The sequence below is a fragment of the Pinus tabuliformis genome, chromosome X, assembly GCF_031772625.1.
Source record: "Pinus tabuliformis cultivar Carrire ecotype Pingquan chromosome X, CPIR1, whole genome shotgun sequence".
Taxonomy (NCBI): Eukaryota; Viridiplantae; Streptophyta; class Pinopsida; order Pinales; family Pinaceae; genus Pinus; species Pinus tabuliformis.
The window spans coordinates 99,237,435-99,260,644 of record NC_142308.1 but is presented as its reverse complement, the minus strand read 5'-3'; the positions used below and the strand labels follow the sequence as shown (position 1 = coordinate 99,260,644).

The window sequence follows — 23,210 nt, the reverse complement described above, 5'->3', positions numbered from 1 at the left end:
CAAAGTTGGAATGGCATTAAATATTTTCTACATAACTTTCTACTTCTCTATAACTTCATGTTTATTGTAATTCTCTGCCACCTCATGCGTCTAATCAACCACTTCACTAATTAACTCTAACCTAGTGCTTCATCATTCTCTATATTAGTCATTCATATATTATAACAATAATATAGAGTGGAGTGCACAAAGAGCGTAATAAAGAACACAGTTGCTTGGACCAGAGAAAGCGAACTTATTTTAGAGAAGAATTGTAAAGTAAATTCTATTAATTCCATAGTTCATAATTTTAATTATATTTCATTTAAAATTATTCAAATAGCCATATTTTAAATTATTATGTAAAAAAACTATGAAAATCTAAACTATTTTAAAACTATGAAATATGTCACATATATAATATAATATTTCGGTTATTAAAAAAGAAACGTCTGCAAACTGTACAATCTTACATATATAAAAATATGCAATCCAAAATAAATAAGAACTATGCAATTCTATAGATATAAAACCACAAATAAAACGAACTAAAATTATTAGGAAAGAAAAATATGCAATAATATATATATATATAATTTTATGTAAGGCCATAACTAGGAGATAATAGAAAATTGCTGGCTTATTTTACTTTATTTTTGTTTCCTTCGGATTTTCCCCGATATGGGAGAAATTTATAACAAAGTTATGGAATGACCTCCCAGGTTTAGCACCATATAAGTACGTGGAAATGCCCAATTGATAGATTGTATTGTGCACATGTGGTCACCAATTGTGTCAAAGCATTTTGATGATTTCCAACCTACGTTGAAATATTCCATGCAAATCCCAAGGGTTAACAAAAAAATTAAACATATAGGTAAGGAAATATCCATGGAACTTAATATCAAAGAATAAGGAATTCGTTCACTTGTTGACCGATAGCCATCGCCATGGTTGTTGCTACAATCAATTGTGATATAGAGTGATATAGAGTCATTTGATCAATAGGTAGGGGATAATTATTTGGTGAATGGTTCATAAATAATTGATGATTTCCAACCTATGTTGAAATATTCCATGCAAATCCCAAGCGTTAACAAAAATATTAAACATATAGGTAAGGAAATATCCATGGAACTTAATATCAACAAATAAGGAATTCGTTCACTTGTTGACGGATAGCCATCACCATGGTTGTTGCTATAATTAATGGGAATATACACACGCCTTCATGGAGAAGATTCTTGGCAAAAGATTAGGAAATAGAGTCATTTGATCTATAGGTAGAGGATAATTATTTGGTGAATGGTTCAGAAATAATGGATTATTAAAAAAAAAAATTTCTCAATTTTTTTGATAATGGTTTGGTGAATGGTCCAGAAATAATTGATTATTTAAATTTATTTTTTTTCTGAACTGTTTTTTATAATTGTTTGGTGAATGGTCCAAAAATAATGGATTATTTAATTTCTTTTTTTTCTTTTTTTTAAAGTTTTTTTTGATAATTGTTTGGTGAATGGTCCAGAAATAGTTGATTATTTTATTTTATTTTTTATTTTTTGTCCTTTTGAATTATTTTTTTGATAGTTGTGGGGTGAATGGTCCATAAATAATTGATTATTTAAATTTATTTATTTTTCAAATGTTAGGTTTTCCATTACACCAACAGCAAAACAAGACATTAATATACTTCTAACTTATTATACTACCTCTTAAATAATTAGACATTCATTATGCAGATTTTCTTAGATAACTTGCTTTCAATTATCTTTTGATAATTGTTTGGTGAATGTTCTAGAAATAATTGACTACTTAAATTTATTTATTTTTTCTGAAATGTTTTTTGAAAATTGTTTGGTAAATTGTACAAAAATAATTGATTATTTATTTTATTTTTTTTCTCTGAATTATTTTTTGATAATTGTTTAGTGAATGATCCATAAATAATTGCCTATTTAATTTAATTTATTTTTTTTTCTGAAATATTAAGTTTTCCATTACACCAAAACCAAACACTAATATACTTCAATAACCAAAGCACTTGGTACATCTTTCCTGACCATCAAATTATTCCCATAAGAGTTTAAAGCTTAAACGTGTGGGTGGTTGGTACAAAGAAAAGTTTCGAGATAAAACAAAAATAGACTAGACCACCGTGTGCAGGCATACAGTGATTTGAGAGGTAAGATGTTTTCGGTCCTGTCATATCTGTAGGGAGTACTTAAGGTGACTTCCTTCCCAACAGAGACCATGTAACATACAATAACACTTCATGAGTTATTATTTTTATCAAGTTTAATTTCATTTATGTTATTTAACTGTTAAGACTATTGGGCTTGAAATAGCTAGAACAAATACTGTTAATTATTATTTGAAAGTCTTTGGACCAGATTGTTAAAAGAATCAAAATAAAACAGCTAAACAAACTTGTGAGTATAGTTATAACTGTTCTTTTAGTTTTTTGTTTTTTTTTCTTAAGGGTAAAGAGGGTAGAACCCTGGGGGATTGGAAAGCAGAGGACTGTGCTATATTCTTCCTTGAGCTGGCAGATATAACTAGTGGGAAAGAAAGTTGAGGGAATAAGATGTGGGGTACGAGACTTGAGGTTGGACAGAGTCCTAATGCCCAAGGTACCCAGTTGTTCCTTTTTGGCAGAAGTGGAAGGGCTCGGAGGGGGAACTTGGACGTAATTGTCATTTCTGAGGCTGGGTGGAGAGATCTTCCGATTATTTAACATATACATAACAAAATACAGATAAGTGATACTATCATGATAATTATTATCAGTAGAATAGTTGAATGTTTATTGTGAACTGAAATAATGTGGTTATAATGAATGATCTGCTTACTGTAGGTAGGTAGTTTGGAAATGATTTAGTATAAATTATGAATTACAATCATTACTAGTTTTTGGGTAGAATAGTAGAGCAAGGAGACAATGCATGTTTCCCAAAAGATATTGATATGCATCCCGGGGATGGTATAACTATATGTTAACAATCAATGTTTAGCTAATGAGCAAAATAGCATTATAGATGAATGTCAACTTAATCTGGAAATACATAAGTATATGAACTGTAAAACCAATGCTTATCAGCTTTCTACTAAAAATAAATAATTAAATGATATAAAGGGTAAACATATCATGCAGCAACATATAGGTCTAAATATCAGACCTCTGTCATACACAGGAATTTCCTTAACTGAAGAAAGAAATTAACTCAACAAACCATTCCATATGTTTCCAGTGGAATATATGATTTCTTTACAGATTCTTCATATACCTAGGGTTTGTAGCCACGGATGAGTTCGTAAAGAACCCATCCATAGCCATGTACCTTGGTTTCTTAAACTAAACCATGAACTCTAGTTATACTAAACATAAATATATATATATATATATATATATATATATATATATATATATATATATATATATATATAACAACAAAGGGAAAAATCATGAAAAATCATGTATTGCATATACCCTCGATAATCAACCAAAATCCCCAAAGCTCAACCACTATTCATATAAAATTGGGGGTTTACATAGACAATGCCTCAAAGTTCATGAAAATTTCTAGCATAATTATACTCCGCCAAATTCAGTTCAAATGAAGAGTATTTTCCAACAAAAATTACAATCAAGTTTTGTAATGGTTTGACACAGAATATCAGTGGACTAATTTAATATAGTATAGCTAGCATGAACAAAGTAAACCCCTACAGATAAATTAAGATCATACCCTTCTTGGTGTCATCCAAATAGTTAAATAGGAAGGAATTAATTACATAAGGAACCAACTAGATAGTCTGCAAGTCCTATCAACCTCGCGACATAAAATTACAACTATTTGTAAATAAAACCCTAATTCATAGAAATCCACAGGATTAAAATTCCTAAACCGCATCAACCAACCAGTAAGGGCCATGAAAGTAAGCTCCAACCTGTACCAAATGTGGAGTTGTGAGTAAGCTTCATCAGTGGGCCAATATATTGAATGGCTAGCCCCCTTCGGTTTAAAAATGCATCATACCTGCAACACCATAGGAAAATATTATGACCTAGATAATAAATTAACCTCAGGAACGGTATTTAACATAGAACAGAGGTTTAACTCTTACCTGAGTTTTGCAAGCCATGCGCAAGGGGCTCACATTTGCACAAAATAGAAATTTGGGGTTAGAAATACCTGGAGTAGTAGCAAGCTTTCAAAAACCAGATGTATCGACAACCTAAATAAATAATAGCCTGAATAATCATTACCTGGTTTGTGCCAAGGAAACTAACCACCACATAATCCAGAAGTTAGAGAGTTGAGTGCCCCACCTAACCAGCAAGAAAATGCATTAACACCTTGCATCAAGACATCCTTCGGCTCATACAGAAAAGGATTCAGACCCACACCATTTCTGTAGATAATGAAGGCTCAGAGTTACCATTCTGCGGTTTGCCACAAGGCATGGAGACCGGACCATGAAAACCACAGTGCAACCAAGAGCAGGCAAGAAGCAAAGCGACAAGACTCTCAACCACAAAAACCCAAATGAGGAGGAACTCCTATGGAAACCCAAGTGTTAGGTAAATGGATGATCCCAAAGAAAATACCATCATTGGATGGAGCAATTCAAATCGACGGGAAGGAGAACTAACACTTTTCATAGCCAAAGCGATGAGTGGGGTTACGACCATTGACATTAATGTCTGAGAACAATTGATAGGATGTCGCGTACAGGCAGCCATAAAGCCCAAGGCAAGGTGTAACTCAGTCACCTCGTGAAGGGTTGCACGGATCTCGTGGGTTGCTAAAAACCTCTATTGTTTCAAAACCCCAAATCTGTCAGTCATAAATGACTCTTTTTATATCATATGTGGAAATTAAATAGTAAACCATGGATACGCAATGACCAACAAGGTTTGATGCGGGAATATTACATTAATGTATATAAAAATGTAGCTAGGTTAGAGTTGAATTTTTTTTTATGTGTGTCGTTTTATTATATTATATGGTTGTGTGTTAATTATGGGTTGTTCTAACAGTCAATAAAGTTGTGATGTTCCTATATATATATGAAGCAAATAAACTGATTTTTGACTAACTGTGAACACAAAAGGTGAATTAACATCAGGGATACAATGCATAGGAGCCCCAGATCGTCGAGCCAGCCAGAGGTGCCTTATGTAGAGGCCAACCCAGAATTATGGGTGCAATTGGGAGAAGAATCGAGACAGGTTAACGCTGCCATACTTGAGACCGTACAACAACTTCGAGCAGAAATGATAAACCTCATAACAGAGAGTGAGTGATTAAGACAAGAGTAGGAAAAGATTCTGAAAGTTTGTCAGATCGGCAAAATCAGAGAGGACCAGATCCTAGTACAAAAAATAGGGAAAAGACCCCAACTACTCATAATGAGGAAGATCATGCAGAATCCGTAGAGGGTCACAAAGAAGAAGATGAAGGGCATTCAAATAACGTTTTCGACCAAAGAAAACCAAAAAGAACAAAGATAGAATTACAAGGTGAGCTCAAAAAAATCAGACCCTCACTGTTCGAAGAAGCGACGGAAGCTTGGCTAATAGACATGGGTAAATACTTCCAGATCTATGAATATACCAAAAAAATTAAAGCAAGGTTGGCAGTTTACCAATTACAAGGAAAATCCACCCTCTAGTGGGAAGAAATTAAAACTGTAAGGAAGATTGATGAAGAACAAGTAACATGGCAAGAATTCCATAAACACTTTAAGGACAAATATTTAACAGATATTATGATGAAAAGGCAAAAGAGTTCCATGAATTAAGATTGGGAACCTTAACCATGGATGAATATGTAGCACACTTTACTTCTCTGTTGCATTACGTCCCATATATGCAAGAAGAAAAAGCTAAGATCCAATGGTTTATTAGTAGTTTGCCTAACTTCATGAAGGATAAATTAGAATTCGACTATCCTAGAACCATGGACGATGCAGTCCGGAAGGCTCGCATCTGTTATCAGTAGATGAAGCAGAAAAATGAAGGATCTAAAGGAGTTGCTGCCAAGAAAATGAGGAATTTTCCACCAAACAGACATGAGAAAAACATGCACGACAGAAACAATCAGCAAAGGACCTTTGGAAAGTTTGCAAGAAACCCACCCAGAACTCAGACATTCACTGAGAATAGACAACCTGAAGGGATTAGCAGAACTGTTACTGAACAGCCAGCAAAACCACCACTACAATGTTGGGGATGCGGAGAGGCACATTATTACAAAAACTGCCCGCAGAAAGCTCGGACTGAGAAACTTTCTAACATGCAAGAAGCCTCTACAGTAGGGGATATCGCAAGGAGCATGCCCAAGATTAATGTGGCATTGGACGATCATTAGGCAGAATATCAGCCCACTATGATTGAATGCGAAGGTATGATTGCTGGCCAATATGTTTATATTTTATTTGATCTAGGCGCTAGCCTGAGTTATATTAGTCCTAAGGTGGTAGAAATATGTCAACTGCAAAGCAGTAAATACAAATAGTCATGGCTAGTTCAACTAGCTATTGGTACCAAAAGAAAGGTGTCGGCCAAAACAGAAAACTGTCCTATAATAGTTTCAGGACAGCCTATCCAAGTCAATCTGAATATTCTTCCCCTAGGCTCATATGATGTATTAATAGGGATGGACTAGCTAGAAGGTAGCTGGTCCCTGGTAGATTGCAAAGAAGGAAATTCAAGGAATTAAGAAGAATGTCAAGCTGCGCCCTATCACAGCCAACCAACTTGGAAGGTGTATAAGAAAAGGGTGCTAGATTTATGTTGTTCAGGTAGGGTACAACAATGATAAAAATAAAATGACCTCTTTAGAGAATATTCCTATAATCCAGGATTTCTTAGACATATTTCCTGAATCTATTCCAGGATTGCCACCAAGGTGAGACATTGATTTTACAATTGAATTAATGCCCAGGAGCAACCCCTGTTTTGAAAACCCCTTATCGTATGAGTGTTCCAGAATTGACTGAACTTAAAATGCAGCTGCAAGAGCTGTTAGATAAAGGATACATACGCCCAAGTGTGTCTCCTTGGGGAGCCCCAGTACTATTTGTACATAAGAAGGACGGAACCCTACGATTATGCATTGACTATCGTCAGCTAAATAAGCTGACCATAAAGAACAAATACCCGCTACCTCACATCGATGACTTATTTGACCAAGTACAGGGAGCTAGCGTGTTCTCGAAAATCGACTTAAGGTCCGGGTACCATCAAATCAGAATAAAGGATGAAGACATCTGTAAAACCGCATTCTGAACTCGTTACAGACATTACGAGTTCATGGTACTGCCTTTTGGCCTTACCAATGCACCAGCCACGTTCATGAGCCTAATGCACGGTATTTTCCAGCCCTTTCTAGATAAGTTTGTATTGATTTTCATCGATGATATACTAATATACTCTAAAAATCAAGTGGAACACGAACAACACTTGAGAACGGTACTGCAAATTTTGCGAGAAAACCAGCTGTATGCAAAGTTTAGCAAATGCGATTTTTACAAAGATCAAATTCAATACCTAGGCCATGTTATATCAGCAGAAGGGATAGCATTGGATCCAGAGAAAATAAAAACTATCATGGAATGGACTGCACCGAAAAACGTGGCTGACATAAGATCCTTCTTAGGCTTGGTAGGGTATTACCGCCGATTTATAAAGGACTTTTCAAAAATTTCCTTCCCAATGACTTCACTTTAGAAAAAGGGACAAGCTTTCCACTGGACAACAGAATGCCAATAAAGGTTTGAGGAGCTAAATCATCTTGTCACAACCGCTCAGGTATTAAAGGTAGCAGATCTAGAAAAATCCTTTGTAGTATGTACCGATGTAAGTAAAGAAGGTGTCGGTGGAGTATTAACTCAGGAAGGAAAAGTCATTGCTTATGAGTCACAAAAACTGAAAGATTATGAACAGCGTTACTCTGCCTATGATTTGGAGTTGACCGCAGTAGTGCATGCACTAAAGATGTGGCAGCACTACCTTCTGGGAAAGAAATTTTTGTTGTTAACTGACCATAGCAGTTTGACAAATTTCTTTAATCAATCTAATCTAAATGCATGCCAGGCCAGATGGACAACATTCCTAAGTGAATTTGATTTTGACTTAAAACACATCAAGGGAAAAGAAAACTGGGTAGCTAATGCTTTAAGAAGAAAATTACATTTCATCTATGAATTACATTTCAGCCATGCACGGGGCTTTGGATTGATGGTGAATGGGTGCATTGTTAAGGCACTCCTTGCTATAGGTCACTTGTTCAAATCCACCGTGGTTGCTTGTGGAGGTTTGCCTTTACACCAAAACCCGTAGGTGTTGGTAAATGTAACAAACAGTAACTAGGATCCCCAGGGTGGGAATTACATATTCTATAGAGTTGCCGTGATTCTTCCAACACCCCGTTCAAATGCAACTCAGGGGAATCGAACCTGGGTCCAAGCTCTCATACCATGTAGTAATCTACAGGGTAAGTTCCTCAGAAATAACACCAAAAGGACACCGCTCACAACCAGATCACAGATCAATACACCAGTATTTTTGACGTGGTTAAAACCCTCAAAGAGGGAAACAGTCCACGGCCTACGCCAACGTGGCTACTACAGGCAATTTATTAATCAAAGAATGAAAATTTACATAAGCTTCTCTCATGCACGGATTTCCCGAACAATGACCCTCCATGCGCTTTAAATAGAACTCATGGACCAATCGGGTGTCAAGCCACGGATCAAGTGTCGGTAATACCGAGGAGAGAGTGAACCGTCGGATCACTACATATCGTGACCGTCGGATTGTAAGTTACAAAATGTACAATGGTAAAGAAACACACTTTACCTAACTCTATACCTAACTCTACACTAGACCAAGTTGAACTTAACTATTTCCTATGTGTCGGAATATCCTAACAAATCTAACCTACCAGGAGTTATCCGAGAAGCTTCCCTCAAGGATCCAGAATATGCATTTTTATGGCAGCAAGCTTCAGAAGCCCAAGTAAGAGGGAAGCAATGTGAGTATGCAATCAATTCTGATAACATGTTAACATTTAGAAATCGAATCTACATTCCTAACCAGATTTCTGTGAAGCAGATGTTACTAGATGAGTTTCATAGGAAACCTTATGCTGCCCACCCAAGATACCAGAAATTGTATTCTGCCATTAAGAAAAGTTATTTCTGGCTCAGTTTACGAAAATATGTGGTTGAATATTTATCTAAGTGCTTAGAGTGCCAATTGGTGAAAGCAGAACATCAACATCCTGTGGGTTTATTGCAACCACTACCCATTCTAGAATGGAAATGGGAGACCATAACTCTAGACTTTATTATGGGGTTACCTCGTACCAGAAAGCAGCATGACTCAATCATGGTAGTTGTAGACAAACTGAGCAAGACTGCTCATTTCATCCCTATAAAATCCACTTACAAAACAGTGGAGATTGCAGACATATTTATGAGAGAAATCTTTCGTCTACACGGGATACCCCGAGTGGTGATCTTTGATAGGGATGTAAAATTTACATCTGCTTTCTGGAAAACTCTCTTTGCAGGACTGGGGACCCAAATCCATTTTAGTACTGCTTATCATCCGCAGACAGATGGTCAGACAGAGCGAGTAAATCAAGTTCTGGAGGATATGTTGCGCATGTTTGTAATGCAACAACCACAGAAATGGGAAGATTATCTCCACTTGGTGGAATTCGCCTACAACAATGGGCATCACGAATCTTTGGGTATGAGTCCCTTCGAGGTACTTTATGGGAGAAAGTGTCGGGTACCCACAGATTGGAATAGTCCAAAAAATAAATTAGCATTGTGTCCCGACATGCTAGCAGAAATGGAGGCTACCGTTAAGAAAGTTCGCCAGAACTTAAAGGTAGCACAAGATAGGAAAAAAGTGTATGCAGACAGGAAGAGAACCCATAAAGAATTCCAGCTAGGTGATCATGTGTACCTAAAGGTGAAACCTCGGAAGAGCACATTACAGTGGAAAGGTTGTGCAAAATTGGTACCACGGTATTGTGGGGCTTTCCAAATTTTATAACGGATTGGGCCTGTGGCATATAAACTAGCACTGCCAGGCCATATCCAAGTACACAGCATCTTTCATGTGCCATTGTTAAAGAATTATATTTATGACCCTTGACATATTATTAACTAGGAGAGTATTCAGGTAATGATAAATAGGAAGCAATATGATTAAAAGATTAATGTTTTGAACTGTTTTGACAACATAATATGAAAATGCAGTTAGAACCCGAGGGAGAATTTCTAGCAAAGCCTCTTCGTATCCTCGATCGTAGAGAAACCACCTTGCAGAGGCAAGCCATCATCCAAGTTAAAGTGCAGTGGAAGCACTTTGGCCCGAATGAGGCTACCTGGGACGAAGAGGAGGCCATGCGAAAAGATTATCCTGCACTATTTGCGTAGAGAAAGAACACCAAGGATGATATTCCTCTAGAGGGGAGGGCGCTGTAACATACCACAGGACTTCATGAGTTATTCTTTTAAACAAGTTTAATTTCATTTATGTTATTTAACCGTTAAAAATATTGCGCTTAAAACAATCAGAACAAATACTGTTAATTATTATTTAAAAGAATTTGGACCAGATAGTTAAAAGAATCAAAATAGAAAAGCTAAACCAAATTTTGAGTACAGTTACAACTACTCTTTCAGTTTTTGTTTTTTTCCTTAAAGGGTAAAGAGGGTAGAACCTTGGGGGGGTTGGAAAGCAGAGGATTGTGCTATATTCTTCCTTGAGTTGGAAAATATAACCAGTGGGAAAGAAAGTTGAGGGAACAAGCTGTGGGGTACGAGACTTGAGGTTTGATAGAGTCCTGATGCCCAAGGTACCCAGCTATTCTGTTTTGGCAAAAGTGGAAGGGCTCGGAGGGGGAACTTGGACATAAATGCCAGTTCCGAGGCTGGGTGGAGAGATCTTCCAATTATTTAACATATACATAACAAAATATAGATAAGTGATATTATCATGATAATTATTATCATTAGATCAGTTGAATGTTTATTGCGAACTGAAATAATGTGTTTATAATGAATGATCTGCATAATGTAGGTAGGTATTTTGGAAATGATTTAGTATAAATTACGAATTACAATAATTACTAGTTTCAGGGTAAAATAGTAGAGCAAGGAGACAATGCATGTTTCCCAAAAGATGTTGATACACATCCCGGGGATGGTATAACTGTCAGTTAACAATCAATTTTTAGCTAATGAGAAAAATAGCATTATAGATGAATGTCGATTTAATCTAGAAATACATAAGTATATGAACTACAAAACCAATGCTTATGAGATTTTTGCTCAAAATAATAATTAGATGATATAAGGTAAACATATCATGCCGCAGCACATAGTTCTATATATCAGAGCTATATCATACACAGGAATCTCTGTAACTAAAGAAAGAATTTATCTCAGTAAACTGTTTCATATATTTCCAACGGAATATATGATTTCTTTACAGAGTCTTCATATACCTAGGGTTTGTAGCCACGGACGAGTTCGTAAAGAACCCATCCACAACCATGTACCCTGGTTTCTTAAATTAAACCATGAACACTTGTTACACTAAATATTTATATATGTAGACAACATTTCAAACAAAGAGAAATAGAGTGACATAACTGATATAACAACTGAAGGAAAAATCATGAAAAATCATGTATCGCATATACCCTCGATAATCAACCAAAATCCCCAAAGCTCAGCCGCTATTCGTACAACATTGGGGGTTTACATAGACAACACCTCAAAGTTCATGAAAATTTCTAGCATAATTATACTCTGCCGAATTCAGTTCAAACGAAGAGTATTTTCCAACAAAAATTACAATCAAGTTTTGTAATGGTTCGACACAGAATATCAGTGGACTAATTTAATATAGTATAGCTAGCATGAACAAAGTAAACCTAGCAGATAAATTAAGATCAGACCCTTCTCGGTCTCGTCCAAACAGTCAAATAGGAAGGAATTAATTACATTAGGAATGGACTTCACAGTCTACGATTCCTATCGACCTTGCGTCATAAAACTACAACTATTTGTAAATAAAGCCCTGATTCATAGAAATCCAGAGGATTAAAATTCCTAAATGGCTTCAAAAAACCAGTAAGGGCCATGAAAGTAAGCTCCAACGTGTACCAAATGCGGAGTTGTGAGTAAGCTTCGTGAATAGGCTAATATATTGAACCGCTAGCCCCTTTTGGTTTAAAAATGCATCATACCTGCAACAACATAGGAAAGTGTTATGACCCGGATAATAAATTAACCTCAGGAACGTTATTTAACATAGAAGAGAGGATTAACTCTTACCTAAGTTTTGCAAGCCGTGCGCAAGGGTCTCACATCAGTACGAAATATAAATTTGGGGTTAGAAATGCATGGAGTAGTAGCAAGCTTGGAAAAACCGAATGTATCGACAACCTAAATAAAAAATAGCCTGAATAATCATTACCTAGTTCATGTTGAGGAAACCAACTACCACATAATCCAGAAGTTGGAGAGCCGAGCGCCCCACCTGACCAACATGAAAATGCATTAACACCTTGCATCGAGACAGCCTTCAGCTCATACTGAGAACGATTCAAGACCCACACCATTTCTGTAGATAATGAAGGCTCAGAGTTACCTCTCCGTGGTTTGCCACAAGGCATGGAGACTGGACTATGAAAACCACAGCGAAACTAGGAGCATGTGAGAAGCAGAGTGGTAAGACTCTCCACCACAAAAATGCAAATGAGCAGGAATGCCGGTGGAAACCCAAGTGTTAGGTAGATGGATGATCCCAAAGCAAATACCACTGTTGGATGGTGCAATCCAAATCGATGGGCAGGAGAACTAACACTTGTCACAGCCAAAGTGATGAGTGGGGTTATGGCCATGTGCATTAATGTCCGAGAACAGTTGACAGGAAGTCGCGTATAGGCAGCCATAAATTCCAAGGCAAGGTGTAACCCAGTCACCTCGTGAAGGATCGCACAGATCTCGTGGGTTGGTAAAAACCTCTGTGGTTTCAGTACCCCAAATCTGTGAGTCAGACATGACTTTATTTTATATCATATGTGGCAATTAATTATTAAACCATGGATACACAATGACCAACACGGTTTGATGCGGGAATATTACATTAATGTATATAAAAATGTATCTAGGTTAGAGTTGATTTTTTTTTTATGTGTGTCGTTTTGTCGTATTATATGGTTGTGTGTTACAGACCAACAGTGAAATCGATTTCACGGTGAACAATGTAAATGTAAAAATTTGTATCACGATATTGAACTTGTGAACAAATGAAATATCAAGAAGGAATTGAGAAAGAGAGGTTGATTATTTGGATGAATTTGGATAACGTGTTCTGAATTATTCCAGAAATGACTGATCATTTAAATTTATAAAGAGAGGTTGATTATTTGGATTTTTTTGGATAATTTGTTTTGAATTATTTTAGAAATTATTAATCATTTAAATTTATTTTTGAAACGTTAAGTTTTATTGCACATAAATTTTATGCATTAATAAATTTCTAACTAAACCATTATTAAGTAGTTTTAGAATAAATTTCAAAATTATAATTAATCTAGTTGATCCATTCCCAATAAAATAACTGTAAAAATCCAACATAAAATAAATATTAATCATCAATTTTCTACCAACTCAAAGTAAGGATTATATGGTCGAGCCTATCGTCCACTTTTCATGCATAACATGAAAATGTTTAAGGATAATGTTCTCATTGTGAGAAGTGAATCAAACTTTGCTAGAATATGAGGCTTTATTTTACAGCACGGTCACCACAAACTTGTTTGAACCCGTTCTTGTTTAGCTTCCTCTACTAAGATTCATTCTGCACGGATTTATTTTTGCGACACGGTTCCTTTTATATTGTTTTCAGACCATTTTTCATATTATTTAGAAGCCTTTGTTGGCATTCCTATGATTTTTCTTAGGCTATCTGTTTTTCCTAGTGTATACGGTCACTTTGATTATCGAGTATACAATGGTACCAAATTGATCAATTCTAGTCAAATTCGAATACATTAACTAATTTCAGTGCATTTTGTACGTAAAAGGTTAAGGATCCACAACTGCAAAAGGAACCAAAAAGAAAAATATTTTTATATGCATCCCCGAAAGGAAACGGATTGCAAGAGATGATTAGGTCAAACTTATGCAAATTCAAGTCAACTGCTCACTTTGTTGGGTATTCAGATGACTAGATTCTACAATCAGCATAAGTTTAGATAATAATGTTAGATCTAAGCATACATAACACACAACGGATTTATACTCAGAGACATAGATGGCAATAACAGAGAATAATTCACAGAGACAGACAAATGGAGAAACAACAAGATTACTCAGTCAGAAACAACGGAATAGATAAAACAATCACTGGAGAACAAAAATCACTTTGCATTACATAACAGGCTTGGGCCTTCGCTTGCTTGCCTTGGCGAGAGAAATTACAAATTTATAGAGGCAGAAGAAGGATCTAGAATCCTGTATGTGATTTAGATGGAGATCTAGAATGATCTAGAAACTAATGGCGGTGTAGAAAGATCTAGAATCCTGGAGATCTAGAAAGATCTGATCTAGAAGGATCTAGAATCCTGCGTGAATTTGGCTTCACACTTAACATTCTCCCACTTGAAGCCAAATAAGAGTCATCAAGTCACACCGAGTCCTACAATGCCCCTACATAACTCATGTTTATTTTGTGGTAGAATCTTAGTGAGGATATCAGTAGGGTTCCTATCTGTATGGATCTTTTCCAAGGATAACTGTTCTTCCTCCAACACATGCCGGATCCAATGGTACCTTAAGTCAATGTGCTTGGTTTTTGAATGAAAAAATGGGTTTTTCGCCAAGTGAATGGCACTCTGACTATCACAATATAACACATACTTGTCCTACTTTATTCCTATCTCTCTTAGGAATCACTGCATCCACAACATCTCTTTACAAGCTTCTATTGCAGCTATGTACTCTGCTTCCGTTGTAGAGAGGGCTACTATTCTTTGTAGCCTTGACACCCAAGATACTGTTGCACCTACAAATGTATACAAATAACTTGTAGTGGACTTTCTGGTATCCATATCTCTAACTATATCTACATCTGTAAATCCTTCAAGCACAGTCTTATCATGACTAGAACATAAACAATAATGACTAGTACCCTTGAGATACCTCAAAATCCATTTTACTGCTTGCCAATGTTTTTTGCCTGGATTAGCAAGGAACCTACTCACTACTCCCACTGAATATGAAATGTCTGGTTGTGTGCATACCACAGCATACCTCAAACTGCCAACTGCTGAAGCATACAGAATCTTGCTCATCTCTTCTTTCTCATTGTCATCACTAGGACATAATTCAGTACTCAGCGTGAAGTGGGCTGCAAGGGGTGTACCAACTAGCTTGCCATCCTTCATATTGAACCTGTCAAGCACCTTCTTGATATATTTTTCTTGTGACAGCCACAACCTTTTGTTTTTCCTCTCACGCATAATCTGCATGCCCAATATCTATTGTGCTAATCCCAAATCCTTCATTGAAAATTTGCTACCCAAATCTTTCTTCAACCTATTGATCTTATTCTTATCATGCCCAACAATCAACATGTCATCCACATATAACAATAATATGATATACTTTCCTTGATCATATCTCTTGATATAGACACAATGGTCAGCTTCCAACCTCTGAAAACCATGTTCCAGCATGAATGAATCAAATTTCTTGTACCATTGTCATGGTGCCTATTTCAACCCATAGAGACTCTTCTTCAACCTACAAACAATGTCTTGTTTTCCTTTTTCTATGAAGCCTTCTGGCTGCTCTATATAAATTTCTTCCTCCAATTCACCATGAAGGAAAGTTGTTCTTACATCTTACTGTTCACATTGTAGGTCTAAAGCAGCAACTAGACCAAGAATGACTCTAATGGATGACATTTTAACAACAGGTGAGAAAATTTCAGTGAAGTCAATACCTTCTTTTTGGGCAAAACCTTTCACCACCAGTCTTGCTTTATACCTCTCCTTCTTTTCACCACCTTCATGCTTAATCCTGTACACCCATTTGTTTTGTAAGGCCTTTCTTCCTTTTGCGAGGTTTACCAACTCCCAAGTTTTATTTTCCTACAAAGAGTTTATTTCTTCTTCCATTGCTTTCTTCCATTCTTTACTGTGCTCAACTTTACAAGCTTCTTGAAAACAATTAGGCTCACCTTCATCAGTCAACAAAATATAGTTTGAAGGAGGATACCTTTGTGAAGGCTTATGAGGCCTAGAAGATCTAAGAACCAACTGTGGTGGTGCATTATCAAGTTGGATCTCCTGTAAAGGTTCCTGCAAGATTCCTTCTTATTGTTCATCATTTTCCACTTGTTGTTCTTCATTCTCCTGAATTTGCTATTCATTTTCTTGTATTAGTGGTATGTTTTCCTGCTGCTCTTCAAACCTGTCAATAACCTTCTTGACCTCCAGCTCACCTACAGTCCTCTTGAACATTTCTAATTCATTAAATATAACAGCCCTGCTTCTAATAATTTTATGTTTGACTGGATCCCATAGAAAATAACCAAAATCTTCATCTGCATATCCCAAAAATATGCATTTCATAGATTTATCATTTAGCTTAGTTTTATTTTCTTTGGGAATATGTACAAATGCTTCACATCCAAAGATTTTCAAGTGAGAATAATTCAAATTCTTACCAGTCCAAACTTATTCAAGGATACCGCCATCCAAGGCTGTAGTTGGAGATCTATTTATGAGGTAGCAAGCGGTCTTGACTGCTTCAGCCCAAAAATTCTTCTCGAAATTGGAATTTGACAACATACTTCGCACCTTTTCCATAATTGTACGATTCATCCTTTCTGTGACACCATTTTGTTGAGGAGTACTAGGCACAGTCTTCTCATGCTTTATGCCAAACCTGTTACAATATTCCTTAAATGCATTTGAGCAATATTCTCCACCATTATCTATTCTTAAACACTTCAGCAATTTGTTAGTCTCTCTTTCAACAACAACATGGAATTTTTGAAATATTCCAAATACTTCACTTTTATTTTTCATAGGATATGCCCAAACCTTCCTGGATGCATCATCTATAAATGTTACAAAATATGATTCTCCTCCCAATGATTTGATGTTAACAGACCCAAACACATCTGAGTGTACTAATTCTAACACATTTTTCTTTCTGTCATGGCCACCTCTAAGGAATGAAACCCGTCTTTGTCTACCATATATACAATGCTCACAAAGATCAAGATTGTAGGATTTCAAACCAGGCAATAAATTTTTATCAACAAGGATTTTTAAGCCCTTCTCGCTCATGTGACCCAAACGCTTATGCTAGAGATCTGCTGAATTTCCTTCTTTTGTGACGACTTCCAAATTTGATTTTCCTATCAGTGTGTTCAATGTGTATAATGTTCCTGACTTGGGTCCTTTGGCCATGACCAATGCACCTTTGCTAATTTTCTAGCCTCCTTTTCCAGAGCTTGTCGAATAGCCTTCATCATCCAGTCGTCCCATAGAGATTAAACTCATGCACATTTCTGGTACATGCCTGACCTATTTCAACAATATATCTTGTCCATCTTTCATCTTGATCTGGACATCTCCCACTCCAACAATATCGCAAAAATGATTATTCCCCAAATGCACTCTACCATAATCACCAGGATTATATGAAACAAAACTATCTTTGCATGGGGTTACATGGTGAGAAGCCCCAGAGTCAAGGATCCAATCAAAGCGACTGCTAGATGTATATACACATGCATCCTCTACTGAAATAGTAAACAACACATCACCATCTGTGGCTACATCAGTAGTCTCACCTTCATTTGTGCTGGATGATTTGTGATTTGAACTAGAATGTCTCTGATCCTTTTGTCCTTTCATCCAAAATCGACATTGTTTCTTCATGTGCCCAGGTTTGCCACAATGAAAGCAGATGATTCTGCCTCTCCTTGATTTTGATAGGCCTCTCAATCTTGATTGCCCTTGCCGGCCTCGATCCATTCTCCTACCACGATCAGCTAGAGCTAGAGCCTCTTCTTCCTGGTTTTCCGCAATTGACTTGCATCGCAGTTACTCATTCATTAAACTACTGATGACATCATCAAACTTTAGGTTCCGTGTAGTTTTTGAAGTGCTCATAGCTACAATTAAATTTTCCCAGCTGTCTGCCATAGAACACATTAGCAAAATAGCTCTAATTTCATAATCTAAAATGATTTTAATAGAGGCAAGCTTATTAGTAATAATATTAAATGCATTCAAGTGCTCAGCAACTGAAGCACCCTCCTTCATTTTGAGATTATAAAGCTTATTCGTCAGGAACACTTTGTTTTATGTCATGTTCTTCTTATATAGATCATGGAGCTTCTTCCATAATCCTTCAGTCGTCTTTTCTCCAGACACATTGAAATAAACATTCTTTGCTAAATATTGGCGGATTGTTGCAATCGCCTTTCTATCTAGCTTATTCCACTCTTCATTTGTCATCGATGAGGGTTTCTTTGTTGTGCCCTCAATTGGCAAATATTGATCCTTTAAAATCAGTATATCCTCCATCTGTGATTCCCACAGGGCAAAATTAGCCCTGCTCAACTTCTCCATATCTGTAACTGTTGTCTCCATTTTCAATCAAATTCATGCCCCAAAACAAAAAAACTCCACTTAAAAATAAAACTTTAATTATTACTTTTAAAAATTTAGTAATAATGACCTTCCTCCTTTTAAAATACCCTTTTCAAAATTGCTGCTCCTTTTAAAATATACTTTTCAAAATTCCAACATATAATTATATATGTTTCATAATAAATATAAAAACATATATAATTTGATTGATGATGGATCCCACTTGGGATTTGAAACGTTGGTATAAAGATGTTCAAACGGTGGATTCTCCGATCACTGATTCAAAAAACATATATAATGTTTTAACCTTTTCACATTTCAGACATACATATGTTGGTTTGAGAAAAAACTTGACGTATACGTGCAAGCTTGGTGTAAAAAAAACTTACGAACACCACGTTTCAACTCCAATCTCCACGGATCTCCACTTTTCAAACTCCAGCAACACATTTCAACATAGGTCCACTACCTTGTTTTTCATGCAGCAACTATCTTTTAGTTCCAGCGTTCCTCAGCTATTTCCCAGACAGATCCTTCAACAGGTCCAGGGGTAACAACCAACGTTTTAATGAACGTTTCCAGAGTAAGGCGATGGCACTAAGCGGCTTGCACAGTGGATATTCGACCCTAGCTTTGATACCAGTTGTTAGATCAGAGCATACATAGCAAACAATGGATTTATACTCAAAGACTTAGACGGAAATAGCAGAGAATAATTCACAGACACAGACAAATGGAGAAACAACAAGATTACTCAGTCAGAAACAGCGGAATAGATAAAACAATCACTGGAGAACAGAAATCACTTTGCATTACATAAGAGGTTTCGGCCTTCACTTGCTTTGCTTGGCCAAAGTAATTACAAATTTATAGAGGCAGAAGAAGGATCTAGAAGCCTGTATGTGATTCAGATGGAAATATGGAATGATCTAGAAACTAATGACAGTGTAGAAAGATCTAGAATCTCGGAGATCTAAAAAAATTTGATCTAGAAAGATCTAGATTTGGCTTCACACTTAACAAATAATTGTTGAAACCATAAATAAGTAAAAGATTGCTTTCCAACATGCATCGAACTCTAAAATTAAAATTTCCAGTATTTTAATGGTTTATTGATTTGGTTTTTTTTGTATTTTTTTAAATCAATTTTGTTTCAAATTTAATAAGAATGTGTAGAATTTGTATGTTTGAATTAACACTATACATTTTAAAGTGCTAATCCATTTAATTCACAAAACAAAGATGCTAATTCATTTAATTCACAAAAAAATTATAATCTAACAATTTATTAATACAACGAAAAAGTGAATCACTTTATTTAAAGCAAACATAAAACAGCATAATAATACTTTAAATATGGTTATTATTTTATTTATATATATATATATAATTTATTCCAGGAATATTGTTAATATTTTATATATAAATTTTCAAAAAAAATATTTTTTTATATACAATTTTATTCCGTGAATATTGTTAATACTTTATATATAAATTTTTATGAAACCACATTTTATATATATAATTTTATTCGGTGAATATAGTTAATATTTTATATATAAAATAGAATATATAAAATTTCATTCCATGAATATTATTAATATTATATATATATATAATTCCATTTCAGAACTAAAAGTTGATATTTCACTTCCGTAATTAATTTGTAACCTGTAATTTTTGATATGGATTCAAATTTATTGTCCTTAGATTGGAACATTGGCTTAGGTTCTCAAAATTTAAAATCATGTATCGTATGTGGGTTTAAACTTATTTTTTTATTTTTCTTTTAGTTGGTGTGTGAGTGCAATTGTATTTATAGTGTTAAAAAAGATAATATGATTTTAATAATAATTAATTATATAAATTAAAAATATTTTTTTATATTATAATAAAAATATTTTAATAAATTTTCAATTGATAAAATTTAGAAACTTTAATATTATATTTGATATAAATTTCAAAATTTAATTGTATGGAAATAATATGAGAAAGATTTTCTCACTTTCAATGCTAATCCATTGTTTCTGCAATTCGAAAAGAAGCTCCTTAAATGCAAAAGTATCTCCTCTCATAGATTTACAAGACTATACCTCTAAGAGATTATTCTTTAAATGACACCATTTTGACCTCCATAATGATATATGAATATTTGTAAATATGAATATTTGACATGATTTGATTTAAGCGTCCTTGACCCAAAAGAATCTGTTGAATATCATATTTGACATGATTTGTTTTAAGTGTCCAAGACAAGTTCTTAAGGCCCAAAAGAATTTCCTTCAATAAAGACAAAATTATGCTTCAAAGAGAATCCCATTTGGTTTTAAATAACATCATTGCTATATTGGTATATATCTAAGTAGTTTTAAGTTTAATTTTTAAATGCTTTGGGGTTTATTTTTACATTTAATTTGTCTAGAATCTGATAGGGATTTATTGAAATCACAAATTTGAGAGGTGAACTCTTCACAATCCAAATAATACAAATCAAAATTTGCCCACAATTTGTTTTAGCCATATTCTATCAAAAAATGCAGAATTTTTTTTCCTAAAAATCACCTTTAATAATCAAAAACCTATTTAAACAATACAAATCAAAATTTAGCCACAATTTATAAAAAAATGCATTTTTTTTTCAAAAAATCACCCCTATATTATATATATACTCTCATCGTTTTGCACACAACATTAAAACTTGAACGTCGCAGTAAAATTATTCTATTACGTAGTATCGTTTTGCATAAAACATTAAAAGTTGTAAAATTATTCTATAACCTAGAAGTCAGGGCCAGAGAATGAGCTCTGACCATGAGAATGCGTTTTAGGGTTTCCATATGAGGGCGGGGAAGCTGAGTGTAGAGATCGATACTCCTTCCGCCATCGTCTCTTCCGGCCAACAGAAACATCCCACCAATCACGTCTATGCTTGCAGGTTGCACATTCAGCGGCTTTCCCCATCCATGGTCCATATCGTAAACAGCAAATTTTGGAGAGTGTAATACTTTTACAGAGCAGCCACTGTCAAGAGAATTGAGGTTGCCAAGGTCGCGAGATTCAATCCACTCAATAAAATTGTTGAGCTGCGCTTCTGTTTTGCAGGAATTGATTCCTCTTGAATGACACCAGCAGCAAAGCAAATATCTTGCTCCAATAGCTGCTTGGCATTAGTCTGGGCCGCGCCCGGCCATAAGCAGTTTCCAAAATACGTTGGTGGTAAAGGCGGCACTAACTGGTCTCTGCAGTCTGCAAGCAGTTGGAAATGAACGGGCTGGTTCTCTGGGACATTGCGAGCTTCAATGACGCATTTCCAAAAATGTGCCGCAACGGCTACAAATGAACTTGAAGCCTGAGCTCTTTCCTTCAGATTTCGAATCATTTTTTCGCTAAAATGAAAAGCTGAGATTCCCAGTTCTGTTTCATCTTTCATAGATTTCTCAGTACTATTATCCTCGGTCTTCTTCACTGCAATGTCACCGGTGCTTAAATTGATTAATTCCTTCCGCTCAACCGGAGGTTCGACAGTCATGGGCATTAAATCGTCCTGCAGAAACTTCAAAACCTTGGCTCCCTTGACCCGATCGGTGACTCTGTCTTCGACCCTGAATGAAATCTTGGGTATCGCCTGATTCTTTTTGTCGCGCTTGAATACTGTTCTCATATGCTCGGGCTTCTTGGAAATAGGAAGTCCTCTGCTGCATTCAGCCCAGCATTTCATGAAATACCAATAGGAATTAGCGTCTGCAATCACGTGATGAACGGTCGTTCCAATGCAAATTCCACCCCCCAAGAAAGCCGTGACCTACAATAACTGAAGCATGTCATTAATTAGCCCTAATTGTAGCAATAGAGAAGCATCTGGTAATTTTCGGATACCTGAATCGAGAGGAGCGGCGCGGCATAGCTGTTTTCATGCGTCCGGGCAAGCTCCTTGAAGAAACTTTTGTGCTTGAATTCTTTTTTCTCCACATCCTCGAAAGGCATAGCAATGGTTGATTCAACGAATTCCACTCCCTCATCGTTGCAGTCAACTTGGGGCCGACCCGATTCTCCTCCCTTGATGTCCAACCGACCTGCAAATGGATAGAAGTTCACTAGAACTGCAGACAGGCTCCTTTTCAGTGTCTCAACTATCTTACGAAACTCCTCCTGCAGACTTTCTGTTTTATAAAAGAGAAGAAACTGAGCGTTGTTAAAGTTAATCCAATGAAGGTCGAGATTGGAGAGGAACCTCCGATGCCTCACGGTAGGGGTGACCGGTACAACCATTGAAACAGTCTGCGACAACTCTATCTTAATTTGGTCTTGTGCCATTGCCGCTCGATGCAGAAGCTCAGTAGAGACTTGTAAGATCTCACAAACCCTATCTACTCTTTCATCCTAAAGAAAACATCCCGATTCTCCAAACTCTGAACCTCTCTTGCAGAATGCCCTGAAACAATAAATATTTATTCCGTCTTTGTGTTGGTGGATTTGCATAATATTCAATCTCTTTCCACTGTTCCATTGAAATCT

At 35.9% G+C, this 23,210-nt stretch overlaps 1 protein-coding gene across 1 annotated transcript; it reads right to left on the bottom strand.

Annotated features, from left to right (window-relative positions):
- Window positions 1-21,702: 21,702 nt before the first annotated feature.
- LOC149138593 (hydroxycinnamoyltransferase-like) lies at window positions 21,703-23,009 on the bottom strand. The gene is made up of 2 exons (XM_089450409.1): window positions 22,572-23,009; window positions 21,703-22,497 (listed from the first exon to the last, which is right to left on the bottom strand). The coding sequence occupies exons 1-2, from the start codon at window positions 23,007-23,009 to the stop codon at window positions 21,703-21,705; spliced, it is 1,233 nt and encodes a 410-aa protein (XP_089306535.1).
- Window positions 23,010-23,210: the final 201 nt, after the last annotated feature.